General features: G+C 48.3%; 3 protein-coding genes across 3 annotated transcripts; 1 reads left to right on the forward strand and 2 right to left on the reverse strand.

The window, feature by feature from the left end:
• Positions 1–740: 740 nt before the first annotated feature.
• LOC124684192 (protein CHLOROPLAST IMPORT APPARATUS 2-like) lies at positions 741–4,104 on the reverse strand. Its single transcript, XM_047218569.1, has 3 exons — positions 2,755–4,104; positions 1,213–1,383; positions 741–1,055 (listed from the first exon to the last, which is right to left on the reverse strand). Exons 1-3 carry the CDS (start codon positions 3,886–3,888, stop codon positions 999–1,001), a joined length of 1,362 nt encoding a protein of 453 aa, XP_047074525.1. The 5' UTR covers positions 3,889–4,104; the 3' UTR covers positions 741–998.
• A 6,176-nt stretch (positions 4,105–10,280) lies between these two features.
• LOC124684193 (macrophage migration inhibitory factor homolog) lies at positions 10,281–11,098 on the forward strand. The gene is made up of 3 exons (XM_047218570.1): positions 10,281–10,468; positions 10,576–10,776; positions 10,876–11,098. The coding sequence occupies exons 1-3, from the start codon at positions 10,358–10,360 to the stop codon at positions 10,909–10,911; spliced, it is 348 nt and encodes a 115-aa protein (XP_047074526.1). The 5' UTR covers positions 10,281–10,357; the 3' UTR covers positions 10,912–11,098.
• A 215-nt stretch (positions 11,099–11,313) lies between these two features.
• Positions 11,314–14,670, reverse strand: LOC124697967 (mitogen-activated protein kinase 4-like). Its single transcript, XM_047230498.1, has 3 exons — positions 14,550–14,670; positions 13,509–13,934; positions 11,314–12,386 (listed from the first exon to the last, which is right to left on the reverse strand). The coding sequence occupies exons 2-3, from the start codon at positions 13,929–13,931 to the stop codon at positions 11,700–11,702; spliced, it is 1,110 nt and encodes a 369-aa protein (XP_047086454.1). The 5' UTR covers positions 13,932–13,934; positions 14,550–14,670; the 3' UTR covers positions 11,314–11,699.
• Positions 14,671–21,038: the final 6,368 nt, after the last annotated feature.

Genomic DNA, 21,038 nt, shown 5'->3' on the forward strand with positions numbered 1-21,038 from the left:
ATGCATAAGTCATATGACCGGCGGCAAAAATCTCATCAAGGAGTTAAGGCCCAACTTTAATGAAATCACTGTCTCCTTTGGCGATACTTCAATATCCAAGGTATTGGGTTTTGACAAGGTTGTGGTTGCACATAACATTACTCTTGTGGATGTCATGCTTGTCAAAACCCTTGGTTACAATTTATTATCCGTTTCCGCCTTGGCAATGATAATGATATTGTGGTCCTCTTGTGAAGCAAGACTCTAAAAGTTGCTTTCGTTGGGTATCATGAAAACAACTTGTATGTGGTGGACTTCTCGGGGGCCACTACATCAAATGCGATATGCGTATTTGGAAAGGCGGGCGTGGATTGGTTGTGGCATCGCCGCTTAGCCCATATCAACATGAGAACTTTGCAAAGTCTTCACAAGGAGAACCATATTATGGGACTAATGAACAATGTTTCTTTTAATGTCCCGCTTTTCATATTAACCCTTATCACATAGGATTCCCAGCAAAATGTGAGATTTGGTGAAAACAAACAAACTTGTTTTTCCTTGAAGTCTTGTGGAGCATCCAGATGCCTTTTTTTTTTGAGGAATCGACAGGCCCTTGCATCACAATCCTAGTTTTTCCCTAAATCTCGAAGCACCCTGCGCAAACCAAAGGCCTTCTCCAGAATACGGAAAAGTCATCGTTCCCCTTTTTGTTTCTCTGTACATAATTTATAATTATAACATAATATGATGAAAGCATAGTAACAGGAGCATTTCGTCATTATCTTAACACCCTACCCCAACTAATAAGTTTTGGCTTATGGCATCCTTTACACTAACATCTCGGCCAGGAAAGTTGGCAGCAACTATCTCATCCCCATGGCAACAAGCCACTCTACAGGCATCTCTACCCTCTGCATGCTCACAAAAGCGCAGAACTGAAAAGACAGAAGCTCTCATTTGCTTCAGTTAGAGGGAGAGTGAAATCCAAAAAATGTCCATGGGTGTAAGACCGTCTTCCCCTAGCTCTCTTTCTTCACCGCATTCTGCAGAAGAGAAGCCTGGCTGACAAACCTCCCCTGCAAGAACCAAAACAGAGCATGAGAACCTTCAGAAGCTCTTCTTCGAGCTTTAGCAAAGTAGACTTGGGAGCCTCAATATTTTGTGTTTAGGTTGGAATAGTGATCTTTGGCCTGGCAAATATACATCTGCTCAAGAATTAGTTTATGTGCTTGCCTTGACTCGAGGGCGACACTCGGAATCCACCTTCCGTGCTTGGTACCGGGTCTTATTTGAGAGGAGGGGAGTGCACTGCTTCTGCCTGTGCTGAATTTTTTTTATGCCTCCCTCCCTGATAGCACCAGCAGCACCATTCTCTAGAAATAGTTCCATGGCGGAACTCTTAGCCTGTAACCAAAGGTTATACACTAATCAGTTAGATCATCCTTCGCTTAAGTAACAAGCCTACATATAGAGACGAATAAATAAAATGTTTCTAATGTTATAGGATCATAATTATAGCTCACATGGTCATGAACACTTTCTAATGTAGTTTACGGCTGTGTAGAACATTTAGCCAACAACAATAATTTCTATTACGAAACAAAGCAAGCGTCAAATCATCTAAATTTGATCAGCTTTCAGCAGATGAGATAAAAAGAAGTAGAAAAATAAATTTGCCAGTTGCTAACGAATTTACAGTGACAAAAGGTTTGATATTGGAATATAAAATCTTACGGTAGAATTTTTTAATATAAAATAATAATGCAAGCATAATATGCAATTGACAAATCATCTGAAAATTCTCAGTTTTGAGAGATGCAGCCCCAGAAAAGTAGAGAACACATTTTCCAGTTGCGAAGAAAATTATCAGGAAGAAAAAGTTGAACACGGAATTTAATATCTTACGGTAGACATGTCTATGGCCAAAAGCACCAGTTTGAGCCCAACCACTCTCTAACAAGAAGAAAGGCATGGGTTGCTTGGCTTAAGGTGTCTACTGGTTGTGGCACAGCTGGGGTAAGCTATCAATCAATGAAAAGGTTCAGCTTCAGGTGTCTACTGGTTGTGGCACAACTGAGGTAAGCTATCAATCGATGAAAGGGTTCAGCTTACCTGTAATTGCTATAAAGCTCATTTGTGTCTTAAGTTTAATACTGTTAAGAATATGGCAATGAAATGGCACGAACAAGGTACCAAAAATAGTTGTTGGATGAACAGTCTATCTTTGGTGCTCATGCTAGTGAAAAAGATCTATTCTTTTGCTGTACTTTCCTTACCCTGATTAAATTGATGTAAACATGTATTCACTATGCAAAGGATGTATTGATAATAATTTGGTGCAGCAAATGAGCCTGAAAATTCAGACTCACCAAAGGAAGCATTTCCTGAAAACTATGGCTCAAGCAGATATATATATATAGACCAGAATAAGATATCAGCGTGAGGAATTACAATGGGTATTATTGCTGGCTGAATTTTTCCATGGAAAATGAAACAATTGTGAAGCGTCACAACTATGTAGATTAAAATTCGGTACTACAATAGGGACTATGTGGATTGAAAAATGTTTTCCTTCTTCCATCTACACACTGCAATGTTCAAAGTTTGAGCATTCAAATATGACCGCCCTCTTCATAAATAAAGGTACTGACAAGGTGAAAATATAGTATTCCACAAATTAGGGTTCCCCTGGCAATTAAGTTTCTGCCAGGTATATACTGATATACATGAACATGAACTCATTTAGTCTAATGAAATGGAACTAGAGATTCATACCAGCCCATCAGTGGAAGACGATTCAGGCACATTGCCGTCAGCAAACACGGATCCTCGGTCGTACCAGGCCTTGAGCACCTCCTCGGTGTTGAGGCTGAGACCAAGCCCTGTCTTGGGCGCCTTCAGCGCTAAAATTCCGTCATCCCCGTAAACAGAGTCAGGGATTTCGTCCTCACATTTCCTGCATGGCCCAACCGCAATGTCCTTGAGCGCCTTCTTCTTGGTTTTCTTCTTCTTCTTCTCCGCCACCGGCGGCGGTGCCGGAGGCGCCGGGGTGATGTCCTTGAGCGGTATGGCGGGGCACATCCACCACTCGCTGTCGTCGTCGTGCCGCTTGAGCGCCTGCTTGATGTCGGGCCGGGCGCGCTGGAAGCCGAGCCCCAGCACCATCAGGCTTCGGATGAAGGGGTCCACGGCGGAGCTGGACAGGGCGCTGTTGGCGCCGGAGGCCGAGAATGAGATGGTTTCCATGGTGAGCTTGCCCATGATGCCGTCGATGCCCTCGGCGGCGGCGCCCTCCTCGGGGCCGCCGAGGAGGAACGAGTCGGCGTCGAATCCGTCGTCGGAGTCGAAGTCGAGCTCCCCCGGCTCGTCCGCGGCAGCGCCGTCGGGGGTGGCTGGGGAGGGAGCTGAGTCGCGGAACTCCGTGAAGAAGGCGCTGTTGACGGCCGCCGGGGAGAGGCAGGTCTTGGAGAGGACGGGGCTCCGTGGGGTGGGCGGCGGCGGGGCGTCACGGAGGAGGCAGGCGGCGTTCCCGAGGACCGGGAACGGCGGGAGGAGGTCGGCGCAGGCGGCGTCGTCGGCGAGCGCGGACGCGAGGCCGAGGAGGCGCGGCGAGTGGCCGCCGGGGGAGGCGGGGAAGACGGAGGGGTACATGGATGCGAGCAGCGCCGCCGCCTCGTTGTAGGTCTGGTTGGGGCGCTTCCTGGGCGTGCGCGCCCGCTTGAGGGAGAGCGAGGAGGTGGAGGAGTTGGAGTGGGAGGCCTCGGAGAGCGTGGAGGAGGCCGAGGAGTGCGAGGCCGGGCGCAGCGGCGGGCCCGGGGCCGCCGCTCCCCCGGCCGCCGCCGCCGCCGCCTTGACCATGTCGAGGTCCGGCAGGCGCAGGCCGCCGCCGGTGGGGATGCAGGAGGCCATCGATCGGGAAGAGCAAAATCGCGACTTTCCGGCCCGGGGGCTGCGGAAGATCGCGATTTGGGTTGATTGGATTAAAGCTGGATGGATGGAAATCAATCTGGACCCGAGATCAAAGGGAAAGGAGTTGGAAATCGCGAAAGCCGAAGGGAACCCCAAACCCCCACCAAACCCCCCAAACGCCGCCGCCTCGTATGGCCCCAAGCAGAAACAGGGGAAAAAGGGCAAAGTCCAAAGGGCGCGTGGAAACCGAGGAATTTCTTGTCTCGAAAGAAAGCCACCACCGAGACCGAGAGAAGAGGGAGAGGGAGCAGCGGTGCTGCCGCCGCCGACGCCGACGCCGACGCCTGGCAGACGGCGAGAGAAAACAAAGGCGGCCCCTTTGGGAAGGAGAAAAAAAGGCGATCACCACCGCACCGGCAGGGTTAAATACGAACCCGAGACGGCAGAGCACTGCGGCCGGCCGCGGCAGAGCAGGGCAGGGCGGTCATGGCCTCACGGGTTCGCCACTAGGGGCCTCGGGGAACGCGCGCAGCTCATGAAAAGATAATCAAGAGCCCACACGCTCCCGCTGCCATTGATTTTGCTCTCACTGGATCCAGTCGCAAGGAACAAGAGGAGCGGCACAAAATCTGCGCTGGATTGTTGCTCCAGCCTACAGGGAGGGAGGGGCCAAGAACAGACGAGGGGTGGGCGGAGAGAACATAGCCATTGCTAGCACGGAGCACTGCTACTAGTCAAGAGCAACAGCAAATTAATCATCATCGTGCTGGACTCAATCAGAGGATGTGTTAGGAGGTGCGACAGGATTAGTCGCCGGCGGCAACAGGGCAGCTCGCTTGGATCCTAGCAGCATGGAATTCTAGCCGGTGATTCCTCGAAATTAAACTCTAATTAAACGATAGAAAAAAATAATGACAAGAAAAATGAGGTTAACTACTACCAGTCGCTCGGTGGGAGCTGGAGGAAGAAACAGACAGCTGAACTCGCTTTCAGTTGTCAGTTGTCACTGTCACTGGCTCACACTCTTCCGCTCTCGCGGGGCCCACACGGGCGCACGGCGACACTTCCCGTGCGAAGCAGCAGGCCACCACACCTCGCTAGGATAGCAAGCTCCTCTGCCCATGTATCATGTGAGGTTTTCGTGGAGCCTGTGTGGGGACTGGAGTGGACTGGAGCTACACTCTCGCGCGTACGTACACGTGTGGGCGCGCCAACCGGTCGAGTCCAAAGAAGACGGATGGGCCTAGCTGCTGCTCTCGCACGTACACGTGTGACCTAGTACTACCACGGGCATCAACCATTCAGATTAGGGTTTGGAGCCTTGGGTCGCGGCGTGAAATTGGCTTTATTACACCATTCCCGCAACTTTCTATTAATAAAACAATTTACATAGTGCGAACAAAACATGAAAATATAAGAAGGCCATGGCCTCCTAAGCACTAGCCTACTTCTCGCCGTCTCTAGGCACCTGGGTCAGGCGATGAGGTCTGGGATCGTCCATGGCCAGTTGAAAACCGCGTGAGCAAATGTCTAGGCGGCGGTGGTGGAGGTGGAGGTGGAGCAGCCACTGGTGCCCACGAGGGCTGATCATGGACACATAGTCATTGACAATGAAATCATATCATTGAGTGAATGATATGATGGATACTCCCATATATAAGTATTGTAACGCGATCAAAGTCATATCAAGTTCAACGTTACGATATTTATGAAAGCGAAGTAACCTAATCCTTGGACCGTGAGATCATATCTAATCTTAACCTTATGATATTTATGAAAGCGAAGTTCAACTTTATGACTAGGTCATGAGGATAAAATCAAACGGAACAGGTTGAATAGCCTTGTCAGTAACCAGATCGAACTAGGTATGATGTTTTTTTTTATGATCAAGTTTCGGACGAGTGCTGGTATCGAAGTAACAAAGGGAATGTAATACAACATAATGGTTCAAATGACGATCACATCTTCGTAGAATCCACGAGGGGTCACTATTGTTCTCCAGAACACCCTGGTGATCATTGATCGAAGAGTGCCTTGATCATGTTTGCATCATTCTTGAACCATAGGGAAACACACTTAAGTGTTAAATAAAACTTAAGATTATTTTAGATTCAAAGGAAACACCGGAGAATAGAGAAGAGAGAACCGAAAACGGTTCAGGGAGAATCTGAAGTTGTTTGGGAGGTGTCTCGGAGAAATGGCAATTAAAGAATATGTTTACTATGTTGATTAAATGAATTAATATATTAAAATATATTTAATTTGATGACATATGATTTTTATTTAATTAAAAGGGCATCCCTACCTTATTTGGCCCATATGGAAGGGGCCCATAAAAGAAAAGGAAAAGGGAAGACGGCGTTGCCTGCCAGTACTCCCATGTGCCCAGAATGCGGAGCGGGCCATTGATGGCCGCACCAATGAGCACTGGAAGTAGAACGCAAGAGGAACGCTTCCGAGCGAGCTTGGGGCGGAAGCGGGAGGACACATGCGGTCCATGACGCATCCGCGCGATGCATTTCCAGCCTAAATTTGGGTTTTGAATGGATATGTTTGCAAGCGTTGCTCTGTTTGCGTCAGGCACTAGATTAGGTTTTCCATGTCCTTGTGTCCATGTAGACCAAAATGAACCTCCTCGAAGTTTCTAGGTGTTCGAGATGCCCTAATAATGTCATCAACAGAGAACGACTTTGCTCGTTAGTAAGACTATGAGAGTGAATGTACATCGAGCAACCGGGAATCAAAATCTCTAGGCTGATTCGATAATTTAGCTTGCTAAAACGACTTTGCGTCTAGGTGCTGGAGATGCCCTAATAATGTCATCAATATCGGAAGTACTTACGAAGAACATCAAGCATTTGAATTTTGCTAGCTCTAGGTCGATCAAGAATTAAGTTAGTCGTAGATAAACTCTGAATTATTAGATTTGCTGAATTATTATATTTGTATACTGATTCGTGTACATAAGAATTACACGTGGTATGCAATTACACATATTTCCCCCCAATTACACAGATATTACACATGAAAATGGGTGACCGAGAAGTTAATTCTACATGGACTAAAACTAGCCATGTTTTGTCTTGATAAATTGGTCAAAACAGGGCTGCTTTTATGGTCTACCAGGAATCAACTCTGGCCATTTTTCGTCAGGGAAACGAATGTTCAGATGAGCTGAAAGATACTTCGTTGTGTACCACTATGAAAAGAAGCACAGGGTACGCACTGCGTTGCGTACTTGCTTAAGCTTCTACTATTGTTATTTTTGGTTGGAGCTAAATACACCAGCAGCCCCAATACTTGTACTTTAGGTGCAGTTTAGTCTCAATAGTTGTAAAATTGGGTTAGATAGTCCCAAAAGTTGTTCCAATGTGCAAAACCAGTCCTATTGATCTGTGGTGCGGACACGTGGCTTCGGACTTCTTTCAAAATGCCCCTGCATATTTTATATACCACGTTTGACCATGCTGACGCTGACAAAAGCGGATCCCGCCTGTCAGGTGAGAGGAAAGAAATACAAAACGAACGTGCCAGCACAGAGATTCGAACCGGCGACCTGTAAGACCGCACGGACGCTGGTACCACAAGCTCTTGTGATTTTTTATGTTCTAATAATGATCTTATATTTATTATCCATTATGCACAAGATGAAAGCCAACAAATCTTATCTCGTTGTTTTTAAAATGTACAAGAGCTAAAGACACTTTTCACTAAGACATCTGCTAATGTTGTTCGCCGGCCACTGTTTGGACGTGGTATTTTTTAAATGATTTTTAAATATATTTTAAAGTGTTGGAAAAATTCGACAAAAAATGTCGCACGTACATCTTAATATTCAATTTTCTCGCAAATTTGTTTCAATAAAAATAACTTTTTTGTGCCATGTGTAAAAAATACAAATTTTAGTGCTAAAAAGATCTTCTCAATGATATTTTTCTATATTTTTAGATAACACATAAATAATGTTATTTTCCCGTGAAACTTAGCGTGCGTATATGGAATATCGAAATGTACGCGTGAAATTTTTGTTTAGACTTATTTTAACATTTCAAAATATGTTTTTTGATAGCAGAAGCATATGCACCATAGATCAAAATTAAAAATAAACCGGATAATGTTCGTAACATCAAGCTCACTGGCGGACCCGCATCATGTACAAGACTGGGCAAACATGCTTAAAATGCTTGTTTTTCGAACAAAACCGTTGTACAAAGTAACAAACACAAGTAGGGCCGCCAAGCCTAGGCGACTGCCCAGGCAAGAGGGATGCTAATCCGCCTCTAATCAAGCTTGACAGGTAAGAGAATCAGCGAGGAAGTAGAACTAGCTCATGGAGCGGCTCACAATGACACTAACATATAGAATGACAGTGTATCAGGTAGTATTATTGATCTCATTACGAGAAAATAAGGTACAGCCTCCCAAAACTCCTACCATAAGTAAGAGCATTTCTAGCAGATCCCGTGAACCGGGCCAAAACCGTTCCATCGCGGAGGGCACTGTTCATCGTGTCTATATCTTTTTGATTTTAGCCCCAAAATCAAAAGTCAGTACTCGGCGTCAAATAAGAGCTATATGTGAGAAAATAACAAGTAAGGTTTGTTGACTGTTTGACTGAATAAAAACAACGAGATAAGATTTGTTTGGCTTTGATCTTGTGCATAATTGATAATAAACATAAGTTCAATACCTGGACATAAAAAATCTCAAGTGCTTTTGGTAGCAGCGTTCTTTCTGTCTTACAGGTCCCCGGTTCGAATCTCTGTATCAGCACGTTTGTGTCCGCACCACATACCATTAGGACTGGTTTTGCACATTGAAAAAACTTTTGGGACTATCTAACCCCATTTTACAACTATTAGGACTAAACTTTTGGGACTATCTAACCCCATTTTACAACTATTAGGACTAAACTGCATCTAAAGTACAAATATTAGGACTACTGGTGTATTTAACTCTTTTGGTTGCTGTCCCGTTCCTTATAAAGTAATGAAGACTCGACTGACCGTACTCGGTGACGGCACGCACCGGCAAATCGTCGTGCAAACCCTCATGAACCGATGCCATTTTCTAGGTTATTTAGTTTTGTTTTCTGATCGGCAACGGCTGTCGTACGTGGGCTGCTTGTGAGTTGTGATTAACAAATTCAGAGCACGGAACCACGAACGGAGTTTTTTTTTTTTTTGGCGGGTACACGAACGGAGGTTTTGACCATTCCTCTGTGGTTGGCGCCGGATACTGTACCGGCGGCCGAGAGCATCTCCACCGGGGATTTGCCTTTTTTATCTGGGGAAGATTCCCCATACGGCTGCGCCATAGACTATTTTATGGATCGATAGAAATTTAAATAAATTCATAAATAATTGGACCGCAAGTATATAAAGGAGATAACCTCACTCCCTTGAAGCTGACCAAAATGATTATCAATACGAGGATGTGGATACCTATTCTTCACTGTTCCCTTACGAGTTTCATTGCAAAGGCGTTTGTCCTTCTTTCTAATAAACAATACGGACGTGGAGATCAACTCAGGTTAATTCACCCAGCAGTTCTTGTAATTGCTTATTAAACTCTTCCATATTTATTGTTGCCATCCAATGCTTAGAGATTGGTGCCGGTGGCAAATTCATGGCGAATGAGAATTTTCATCAAACTTATGTCTATATTAATAATTTGAACGAAATTTGCTAAAAACTAAGTCTAATCTAATCGGAGTCGGAGAAGTCGGCTAGGTCAATGACCATGCCTAGGTCTACAGCCAACCAGGCCTTGCCGAAACCTTTCATCATGTTGTACGACTCGCGGTGCACGTGGGTCAGATCGTTGGGGCCGTGGAACAACAACTACGCCTGCCGGTACTCGTCCGCCGCCTCCGGCTCCGACTCCTCCTTCTTCACCTTCTTCAACAGTGGTGGTGGCGGCGACTGTTTCTTCTTGGGACGGAGGAAGAGGTGGCCCTTTGGTGAGCGCGGCTCTAGCTTCGACTGCCAGAAAAGAAACCACACTTCCATAGCGCATCAGCGAGCGCGTATCTGCCGTATGATAGTTATCGTTTTCTTGATTAAATAAACATGAATAAATTATAAAATTCTCTCCGCTCTATTAAACATGTCGAAAGTTTTTCTAAATTTAAATGTATCTAGTCACTAAATAATATCTAGAAACAGTCTGAATTTAGACAAAAAAAATTTACTCTTTAATGGGATGGACGGGCGTACGTGTATAGTCAGAGGGACTGAGGGAATAATATGTTACTTCTCGATGATCGATGATCTGAACAGAGGTCAATACTGTGCCAAAAAGAAATTCAGAAAACGATGAAAAACTGAGCGAGAGATGAGAATCACATATCTGAACCTGGGTGGGCTCCCTCCATTCCATACAGCGTGGGCTCTCTCTACTGCTAAACCCTCCGCCTCGCTATCGCCGTAATCCTCTCCCTGTCCACAGATTCCATCCGCCACCAGCGATGCCGCAGCTGAGCCTGAGCACCAACGTGCCGGTGGACGCCGTCGTCGCCGCCGACATCATCAGGGACTGCTCCAGGGCGCTCGCCAGGATCATCGGCAAGCCAGAATCCGTAACTCCTCCAGCCCTCCTCTCTCGTCCCTTCTCGGCGCGCACTCCATCTGTTCGACGGAATGCCTCCGCATCATGTGCTTACACGAGTCTTTCACCTCGGCGCAGTACGTGATGGTGTCGATCGACGGGTCGACGCCAATGTCATTTGCCAGGAGCGAGGAGCCGGCGGCGTACGGCGAGATCATGTCCATCGGCGGCCTCGGACCCGGCGTCAACGGGAAGCTCAGCGCCGCCCTCGCAGAGATTCTCGAGGCCAAGCTCTCCATCAGCGGCAGCAGGTTCTACGTCAAGTTCGACGATGTGCAGGTCCGTCCGACACATCCCTCTCCGCTCTGCCCTCCCATAGCTGTACTTCTGGCAGCTGAGAGCAAGAAACGCAATTTGTGTCTCGTTCTGGTGCTGCAGGGATACAATTTGGGCTTCAATGGATCCACCTTCTGAGCTGAGACAAGTCCATCACGTGGAAGATGCTGGAATGTCCAGGGACAGTAGTGAAACTAGTAGTACATGATTTACAGTCGCCATTGTGTATCTTCTGCATCTTCCATCAGTTAACATTCCGCACATATCTGAAATTCTGATGTACCTTCGCACCAATTCAACCGAATGCAGGATCTGCTTAATGGCCTATTTGTTCACTTATTTGTTCTGAAAAGTTGTGATGGACGCAGGAGAAACAGAGTTTGGAAATACTCCAGTAGAGAGATTGAGAGCTCACACTTCTTTGCTGAATTTCTTTTACCAGGAAGTAGGACTAAATTTGAACACCATATAGTGTATCGGCACATTCTTGCAAAAAGCTTCAGAATTTACACCATTCTATCCAAACAGAGAACACCATACAAACTACAATTTCTACTGCTCTTGAAGAAACAAGACAGATCTGAAGTTAAACCACCATGAAGCAAAACAGATGGAACCAAGGTCACTCGAAATTTGACACCTCTATATATAGAGGAGCGTCTAAGATTACAACTTACACTCAGGTTAAAAAGAAATATTACAACTTACACAAGTCTCTGATAACTGAGTTCTTCATAACTGAATTCTGCTTCTACAACACAGTACAATATATATACTACAAGTAGTAATCCATAGCCAGAAAAATCCGTACGCTGGCTTATTGTGCAAATATTTACAAAACAGAATCACCGGACGTGATTATACAAAAAACGAACATGCGAAGAACCTGGTGCGGCATACTGCTCTCACATGTTCATTCCTGCTTGTCACATATTCACCATTGTGGCGGCCTCAGGGTGGTACTGGAGCATCTCCTGCCACAACATTTCTCGGATCGTCTCTACGCCAATGTTTTCATCAATATCGAGATCAATGGGTACCTGGGCAGGAGGGTTTGCGGCTGGATCATACAGCGCAGACATGTAGGGGTGCGCCAGAGCCTCAAGGACACTAATCCTTTTGGAAGGATCAAAGACAAGCATCTTCTGCAACAGATCAATGGCAAGAGGGTGCGCATGTGGGTACATGTTAGATAGGGGAATCCCTGGGGTGTATGGAAGGGATTTGATGTAGTTGCGAGCTTTCCGGTTGTCAATGAACTCAAGGTCACTGTCACTCATGGTGCCAAGAACATTGACTATGAGCTTAAGCTGATTTAGGCACTCGGTTCCCGGAAAGATCGGCTTGCGGCCAAGTAGCTCAGCAAATATGCAGCCAACAGACCAGACATCTATGGAGGTGCCATAGTTGTCGCAGCAGAGCAGCAGCTCAGGAGCTCTATACCAGCGGGTGACAACATATTCAGTCATAAACTGACCTTTAGTGTTGTTTGTGCGAGCCAGGCCAAAGTCACAGATCTTCAGATCACAGTTTGCATTAACCAGAAGGTTCCCTGGTTTCAGGTCTCTATGGAGAATCCCTGCTGAATGAAGGTACTTCAGCCCTCGGAGTAGCTGCAGTCAACAAAAAGGCTGCATCTTAGACTATTGTTTGGTTGACAAATATTACTGAAATTGCAAATCAATCAGCACAAAATCCAAAGATATCACAGTAACAAACTAACATTATTGTATTTGTCCACTACAATATGCCAAAGTCTGGCGTCTATACATAGCTTTCGTTCAAAAAAGTTACACAAAGGCCTAAGCTATTTATGTTCATGCAAATAGCATGTGCAAATCTAGATGTGTGTTAAGTTGCTTTTTGGTTTCCTTATATTTGTTGGGTTTCATATCTAGCCTACCCCAACTTGCTTGGGAAAAAGGCTTTGATGTTGTTGTATTGTAAGAAATACTAATTGTACGCGCAAGCACTGTTTGGGAGCAGCTATAGAAGCTCTATCATAGACAGACTGAAAAGAAAAAGAGTGCTTCTTCCATAAATTAGCAGATATTTCTTTGGTAACTTAACTACTTCCTCCATACGTTTATTAGGCTGACACGTAGTTCAAGAAAAAAGTTTTACCATAAATTTGGTCAACAAAATATCAATTATATGTCACAAAGATTATACCATTGGTAATGTCTTTTGAATGTGAATCCAACGGTATACTTTTTGTGACATAAATTCATATTTTGTTAACCAAAGTTAAAGTCAAACATTTTTCTTAAACTACGTGTTGGCTTAAAAAACCGTCATGGAGGGACTAGTTGGAAATCAATAACTTAAGATAGACCACGAACTTAATGTAATATGTACAGGACTAAAAGAGCATTGTATGTCATACAAGAATGTTTTCTGAAACAATCAAACATGACAAATAGATTAAACAAGATTTTGCCAACCACAGAACCTAGGCATCAGACATGAATTATATTTCTAGTTCGGTAATTTGGCATCGCTTAGGTGAAGGCTAAAAATATAATTAGTTCTACTTTGATTTATATCGGAAGTAAAAAAAAAACTGCATACAGGTCATGGGAGACTAACTATGGCTAGCAAGACATAACAATGACTTTGAGATGAATGCTGAGGTCTTAAAGAACTAACTTATGACAGAATGGTGAACAAATGGAAGACTATGTACTCAGGCGGAAAGCAAGTGCAAGAATGAAAAAACAGAGCCGGCCATTTACCTGAAAAAGGAAATACTGGCAGTGGTCATTGGAAAGCGGCTGCGACGACTTGACAATCTGATGCAGATCGGTGTCCATGAGCTCGGAGACCAGGTAGACATCCTTGAAGCTCCTCCTATGGATGGGCATCATTATATCCTTCAAGCAAATGACATTCTCGTGGCGCAGGTGGCGGAGGAGCTTGAGCTCGCGCAGCGTCCTGAGCGCGTCGACGCGGTTGTCGAAGACGTTGTTGATCTTCTTGATGGCGACCTTCTCGTTGGTCTCCTGGTTGATGGAGGAGCAGACGATCCCGTAGGCGCCCCGCCCGATGGGCTTGATGGGCACGTACTTGGTGTCGATCTCGAACATGGTCTGCCACATGGTGTAGTAGTGCTTGCCGTGGTTGCCCATTCCGTTCGGAGGATCCACCATCATCGCCATTTTCTGATGAGAGGAAGGGGACATATGAGATACAAGTCTACAAGAGAACACACTGGAAGCATAGCAAGGAAAAATGTTCACTGATTTACTGTTGACAGGCATGCAGTGTGAGTGACGATCTTAGGCTACACCGATTTGCAGTAGTTTCGCACAGATGACGCTTGTGAACTTGACTTCTTCCATGGTATTGTAGCAGCCTCTGCTTCCATCCCACAGTTTGTTTGACTTTTTTTTTTCTTTCGATAAAGACATTCTGTTTGACTAACAGAACACAGAGATTTTTTACTACAGTGCCTAACACAATTTGTTTGACTGAGCCGGTGATTCTTTTGTGAATCAGAGCCACCCTCCCCTACCAAATCCCAGACGTAGAGCACCGCAATTCAAAGCTCAATCGGATCAAAATTGCCGCATTTAGACGCAAATCCTCCCGCCCTGCTACCTAACACGAGCATACATCCTAGCCGCAGCGGCCGGAAGCAGCCCAATTCGCCGGCGGCAAGCAAGCGGCGCCGCCTAAGCTCAGTAAGATGCCTCAGGAAAGAAAGAAAGAACTCGTGCAAGAAATGGAGGGAGAGAGACGCTGCTCGCATCTCCCAGGGGGAATCGATCGCTCACCTCAGGACGCAGGAACAGCAGCAGCAGCCGATCTGAAGGTCTGTCCACCGGGAGAGGACTTCCGGGAGCTGGGGAGGAATGGAGGGGAACGCGCGCGCGCACGCGGAGGGCAGGAGGCGGAGAGCGACCGAGCAGACGGGCGCACTCGCTATTTTTTAATTGCTGGGGACTACTATACCACTAGCACTGGAGCTGGAGGAGTGGGAATTGGAAGATGGCGACGGGGCGGTGCCGCTCGGAAACAGCGAGGGGGCGGCTACACGCGGCGGGATAGGGAGAGAGCTCGTCCAAGCCGCCGCCATATATACCCACGCCGCGCCCACATGGCCAGGAGACACATGGCCGGCCCTCCTCCCTCCTTCCATTCCCGGTAAGCCGCCCGCCGGCTTTCCGGCCGAGGCCGGAGGCCGCGGCCGCATGCGCCCACGTCCGCGTAGCGTGCGCCTCCGTCCCGACGGCCGTGCGTGCGTGTCCGGCGCCGGGCGGGGCCACGAAGGCGCGTCGATTTCTGGGAGGCCGATCTGGGCAGCGGTTTCGTGGCCTTTTCGTCCCGGTGTTTTGCCCGCCTCGTGAACCCTGCGATACACGGAGCAGCGATGCGCGCGCGCACGCCAGGGCAATGATGTGAGTCACTGGCTGGTGGCTGCCCAACTTTTTGGAGAGAACCTTCATTCACAGGAAAGGTATGACGTAGAAGTAGGATAGATAAGTCCTCACCTACGTCCACGACGAAGAGATGCATAGCGCACCTCCAGCCATCTTCCTGACGAGGCAGTTCGTAGACTTTTTTTCATCCGGACGGTGAAAAATTGTCCAATCGCGTCCTCGGATTCTCGCTTTTATTCGGCTTTCATCCATCGGGCGAGCCCATGTCAACCCGGCCCCCCGGGCGCGCTCGGGAAGTCCAGAGGAAACAAAAGCGTGGGAAGCGTCGAGGAAAGTTTCCGCGCGCCTAGTGGACCCGACTTGTCGACGAGAGAGGTCGGTCGTTGTCCTCATCGCATCGTCTTCCGCGCGCTGTAAAAGCCTGCCGCAGACCAGTCGCCGCCGTGGCAAGTTAATGACATCTCCTCGAATTCACGCGTTGCTCCCCTCTATTTATCGCGGAGCTACCGCGTCTGGCCGCATTCACCACCGCCGCCACCCTTCTCTCTCCACTCTTCTGCCACCGAAAAAAACCTCGGCTCCTCTCCTCCAAAGGCGAACCGTTTCCCCGACGACGGCGCAGCGAACAACGGCTTTGGATGGATTCCCTGCAGCAGTGAGAGGGGCGGCTCTTCTACATGGCGGGCTACTCGGCACCGTCGGACTTCCGCGCGCCTAGAGGCTGGTGAAAGGACGAGATGTCGCCTAGAGGAGGGATATATGTACTTCAAGCACGATGGCTATCACAAGGAAAGAGAGCTCGGGTATAGAAATAACCGAGGCACGCGGAGACGAGGATGTATTCCAGTGTTCCCTTCCTTTGCAAGAAGATACGTCACGTTTGGAGGAGTGGAGGTCCCACGAAGGATTCCCCGCGCCACGAAGGCTCACCCTATTCTCCGAGCCACACCCACGAAGGATAATGGCCCTTTCCTTATGGTTAGCTTTTCCTCCGCTCCGGAGATGGCAAGCTCCACAACCACTTCACAAGCTCCACGAAGGAGAAGCCCGGGCCTCTTCACAAGCTTCCTTGAAGAGATCACCGGAGCACCAACCGTCAAGCCAACTAGGAGGTCTCCCTCCAAGAGTAACAAGCTCACGGTCTCTCACTCGAACTAATCGTGGTGGAGAGCTCAACACTATGCAATGATGCAAAGCAAGAAAACTAGAGGTGTTCAAATCCTTCACACTCAAATCCCACCAAAGTAACAAATGCTAGGATGAGATTAGAGAGGAAGAACAAAGAGGAAATCAACAAATGACTCCAAGATCTAGATCTAGAGGGTTCCCCTCACTTAGAGGAGAGATGGATTGGTGGGGATTGTAGATCTAGATCTCCTCTCTTAGATCCCTCAAGAATGAGTAAGAATCATGGGGGGAATCAAGAGATAGGGCAAGTTTCTTCAAAGTCAACAATGGAGGAGAGAGAGTGGAAGAACTTGTCCAGCCCAAGGTGGAAGAAGGGCTATTTATAGCCCAAGCCGAAATATAACCGTTGGGGAAGTGTCCTGCTCAACATCAGTCGAGGAGGTCGGTCAACCGGGCCTGGCGCCGGGCCGTCCGGTGCAGGACCCGGTCAGACCGGGCCACAGATCGGACCAGCCAGTCCAAACCAGACCTGGCGCCGGGTCGTGACCGGGGCGGGTCTTTGTCGCGCAGAACCTGCACCGGGGAGGCCGGTCCACCGCCCGGTCAGACCGGACGAGGGGCCGGACCCGGCCGGTCCACCGCCCGGTCAAACCGGACGAGGGGCCGGACCCGGCCGGTCCAAACAGGGCCTGTGACCGGGCCATGACTAGGACACTTTTGTGTCTTACTGTACATGGCCCGGTTGGCACCAGTCCACAGGCCGGTTTGAACCGGGACATCCGGTGGGACGGCCGGTCACGCCGGGCGAGAAACCGGGCCAGCAGGAAAAACATGTTATACAAAAACTGTGATAACTTTTGTGTCCGGACCCCGATTGACATGAAACCAATTTTGTTGGAAATATGAAGACTCCTCACAGGATATTTTTAGATGTTTTTAGAGAGGGAGTCTCCCACCGTCAAGAAACGGTGAAGACGTCCAAACTCGAAAAGCAATAGAAGATGCATGCGGATTCCGTTTTCGATGAACTTGGGCTTGTTGTAAAGCTAGCAACAAGCTCAAGAACCTCTCACAGAGAAACACCAAGAAGCAATAGGGATATGCAAAGTATGCAAGGATTGAGCTCCGTAAGACGATGTGATCAAATTACCCAACCGAAAGCCCCTCTTAATAGTGCGGCTATCTATCCTATAATCCGGTCTCCCAACAACCACCTTGAGACCGGTAAAAGGAAAACCTAGCAAGGCCATACCTTTGCCTTGCGCATACCGCTTGATCTTGATGATAACTCTTCAAGCTCCACTCAAGCCGGAATGCCTCACTTGATCATCGTCGCTTCGTGAAGACTCACAAATGCTCCCCCATACACCATGATGGGAAAGCTCCATTGATGCACATCTTCACATGTCCATTATCATCAAATGGACGGCAAGTTTCAAGTATGTGATCCACTTGAGATGCTCATCTTGAACTTTCCCAACTCAACCTTGTATCTTCTCATACTCTATCATACTATCTTGAGGTGTATAAAGAATTCTTCACTTGGAATCAAGCTCTCAAGATCTTGATCATTCATTGCTTATCACATAGGATAGAGCATGGCTAATATTGAGTACCACATAAGAACTCCATCTTCATTTCTTCTTCTTGATCATGTCACATATATATCTTCAAATCGATGATCTTGATGCCAATACACAAGGTGTATCTTTATCTTCATGCCATCCATACTTGAATCCAACACATGGAATACAAGTAGTACCTATGGAATATTCCTTCATATAAACTCAATGAAAACATTAGTCCATAGGGGTTGTCATTAATTACCAAAACCACACACAGGGGCAATATACCCTTACAGCTGGCGTCTGAGCACGGGAGGCGTCCCGATTCCGCCGCCGCCGCAAGGCGACGCCCTCGTGCCAGAGATCGAGGCGGTGCTCGCCAGCATGAGCGACGAGCAGCCGCGCTTCTTCCTAGAGAACTACAAGGCCGGGACGCAGTTCTTCCGCGACTGGTACGACTGCGAGCTTGCAGCCTACGGCGTCCCTCCCCCACCTCCCGCGCGCAACAATGTCGCCGGCCGCCGCCGCTGGTGGAGCGTGCTAGGACGCACCCTAAAGAACATGCTCGCGCACATCGAGGGGGGCAACTTCCCCGTGCTGGGGATGCCGCAACCGACGGCGGTGCCTTCCGTGTCGTGCCGACACGGGAGCTCTTGGATGACGCGGCGAATGGCGTCTTCCCCGTCGTCGGGCTCGGCGTCAAGGTCGGCATCGTTCGTGCGGATCGGCGCCTCCTGTGACGCTGACGACCTCCCTGTGCGCCGTCAAGAAGGAGCCGGCCTCCCCACCGCCAACCAGAGGGCGCATCAGCCATCCGCAAGGAGGGCGACTCCTCTCCGTCACACGGCCGAAAGAGGAAGACGAAGAAGGAGGACGCATCGGCCGCAGCGGCTTTCGACATCGCTGCCGAGGAGGCCGCGCAGGCCGAGGCCGCCGCCATCCGCGAGACCATCGCGAGGTCGATCAACGACCTCGTCCCCGCCGACAACGCCCTCCCCATGGACGCGGCGCTCGCCTGGTCCTGGAAGTACTGGGAGAGGGAGAAGGCGGAGCAGCAGCGGCGTCTTCTGGACCTAGCGGCCGGACGGCTCCGCGCCGCCTGCGCCGCACCTGCCCGTGGAGCGCCGCTCATCAAGTTGGAGGACGCCATCGAGGATGAGTGGTACTGGCTGACGTCGTCGCCGCCACGCCACGGCGACCCTGGGCCGGGTTCCAGCCGTTGGGGAGCCCCCGGCCAGAACAGCAGCCAGCAGGCGCTGCCACCCGAGGACGCCGGTGACTCCAGCGACGACGACGACGCCGACTACACGGCGTTCTACCGCCATTTCAGCATGTAGAACGTCGTGTTTTTACGTTTAGTTCATATTCGCTCTAGCCGAATTCAAATATATTACGAATTCGGCTTATATATACGAACTCGCCTATATATGTTAAATATCTCTAAATTTAGCCTAAGTTTGATCGTATTTCTTCTTGTTCCGTTGAATTAGCCATTTCACCTTAATTTCTCTGGGCTCGCCGCTAAAAAATGAACCCCTAAGCCAAAATTTACATCCGGATTTCGGGCCGGGGAGCCCAACCGCTGGATGTGCGCTTACCAATCTCACTCTACTCTTGTAGTATGCAGGAAGCAAATTAAGACATCTATCCCTTGAGTAAACTTTTAGATTTTACGGGCTAAACCGTATCCCGCCAATCCTCAATATCTTTAGAGAGTAAATAAAATCATAAGAGTTGAACTGTCAAAAATGATATGTCGATCTTTTTTCTCCAGAATGCACCTTGATGCTATTGTATACTGCTTATGGGCGCGTTTGGTGGTCTGCATGCCCTCTGGCTCGCATCGGGTCAGTAATTTTCGGCCCGTTTGGTTGCTGGGTTGATTTGTGTTGTTGCATCACACGGTTCTCAAAGCAGTGTTTTGCCTGCATGTGGAGGAACGCTGAATCACCAGTTTCTCCAGGCCTGTTCTGGCGCTACTTTGGCTCCACTAATGCAACGGTTGTATGAGTTGTTGCTTACCCTCACTCTCCGTTATACTATTCCACACAATCTCTCCCAAATCAACACAGATATAGTCCGAATTGAAATAAGTTGTACACAAAAAGATGCGTGTCGATGATACAAACCAATTTCTACAATCGGTTTCGAGTTTCATCGGTCGTAAATCGTCAATTTTGTGTATGAAGTTTTAAGTGAATTTTGCCAAATTCGTCACGCACGCTCAACCGTTTAAAATTTCCTTTGAGGAGTAGGTTCACCTCACCATTCCGCATGATTTTCATGTTGACATGTTTTTGTTTCGGTGTACATACACAAGTATACTATAATCTGTACATATGTGTGAGTAAGGTTTGGACTACTTTTGATCAACTTCTGGCTCGTCATCTTCATGGATGGCGACGTGGTGATGATAGGTGAGAAGTGAAAGGTGATAATCCATGGTGGTGGAGTCATGGTGGTGTTCGTCTTCGTGGTCGGCGACGTGCTGTGACTGACGATGTCATGGTGGTGTTCGTCTTCGTGGTCGTCGATGTGCCCATGCTTGTGACCGACGGTGTCCTGGTGGTGTTCGTCTTCATGGTCGCCGACATGGTGATGCTTGTGACTGGCATCACCGACGGTGTTATGGTGGTGTTCGTCTTCGTGGTCGGTGACGTGCCCATACTTGTGACCGGCGTGACCGGCGGTGTCCTGGTGGTGTTTGTCTTCGTGGTCGGCAACATGGTGATTCTTGTGACCGACGGTGTCATGGTGGTGTTCGTCTTCGTGGTTAGCGACGTGCCCATGCTTGTGACTGACATCACCCGCGGTGTCATGGTGGTCTTCATCTTCGTGGTCGTCCACGTGGTGATGCTTTTGACCGGCGGTGCCATCGCCGACGTGCCGAAGCTTGTGAATGGCGGTGCCATGGTGGTCTTGTGATAGGTGAGGTAAGGTTACCATGTTGCCATGTAGGTGAGGCTAGGAAATCATGCGACCAACCAATCAAAGTGTCACTTGGGTGCCACCCGATGCAACCCAGCCTATCAAATGATGTGCGATTCGTGAACCGGAGCTCATCTGGAACGAGATGGGAGTCCCATCTCACTGGCGTAGTGAGCCATAAATCTTATGCAGCCTACCAAACTCCCCCTATGTGTTGGAGTATCTCCTTTAAATGGGAAAAAATCACATTTTCCATTAAGGA

Source organism: Lolium rigidum, chromosome 1 (genome assembly GCF_022539505.1).
Source record: "Lolium rigidum isolate FL_2022 chromosome 1, APGP_CSIRO_Lrig_0.1, whole genome shotgun sequence".
In the NCBI taxonomy this organism is placed as follows: Eukaryota; Viridiplantae; Streptophyta; class Magnoliopsida; order Poales; family Poaceae; genus Lolium; species Lolium rigidum.

What these genes read in the sequence shown, in the direction of transcription:
- LOC124684192 (XM_047218569.1), bottom strand. Translation starts at nt 3,888, where the DNA reads ATGGCCTCCTGCATCCCCACCGGCGGCGGCCTGCGCCTGCCGGACCTC. An exon ending in CGTCTTCCACTGATGGGCTG is followed by an intron (nt 1,384 to 2,754) that starts GTATGAATCTCT and finishes CTTTGGTTACAG; the next exon opens with GCTAAGAGTTCCGCCATGGA. An exon ending in AGTGTCGCCCTCGAGTCAAG is followed by an intron (nt 1,056 to 1,212) that starts GCAAGCACATAA and finishes TGGTTCTTGCAG; the next exon opens with GGGAGGTTTGTCAGCCAGGC.
- LOC124684193 (XM_047218570.1), top strand. Translation starts at nt 10,358, where the DNA reads ATGCCGCAGCTGAGCCTGAGCACCAACGTGCCGGTGGACGCCGTCGTC. An exon ending in TCATCGGCAAGCCAGAATCC is followed by an intron (nt 10,469 to 10,575) that starts GTAACTCCTCCA and finishes ACCTCGGCGCAG; the next exon opens with TACGTGATGGTGTCGATCGA. An exon ending in TCAAGTTCGACGATGTGCAG is followed by an intron (nt 10,777 to 10,875) that starts GTCCGTCCGACA and finishes CTGGTGCTGCAG; the next exon opens with GGATACAATTTGGGCTTCAA.
- LOC124697967 (XM_047230498.1), bottom strand. Translation starts at nt 13,931, where the DNA reads ATGGCGATGATGGTGGATCCTCCGAACGGAATGGGCAACCACGGCAAG. An exon ending in GCCAGTATTTCCTTTTTCAG is followed by an intron (nt 12,387 to 13,508) that starts GTAAATGGCCGG and finishes TGTTGACTGCAG; the next exon opens with CTACTCCGAGGGCTGAAGTA.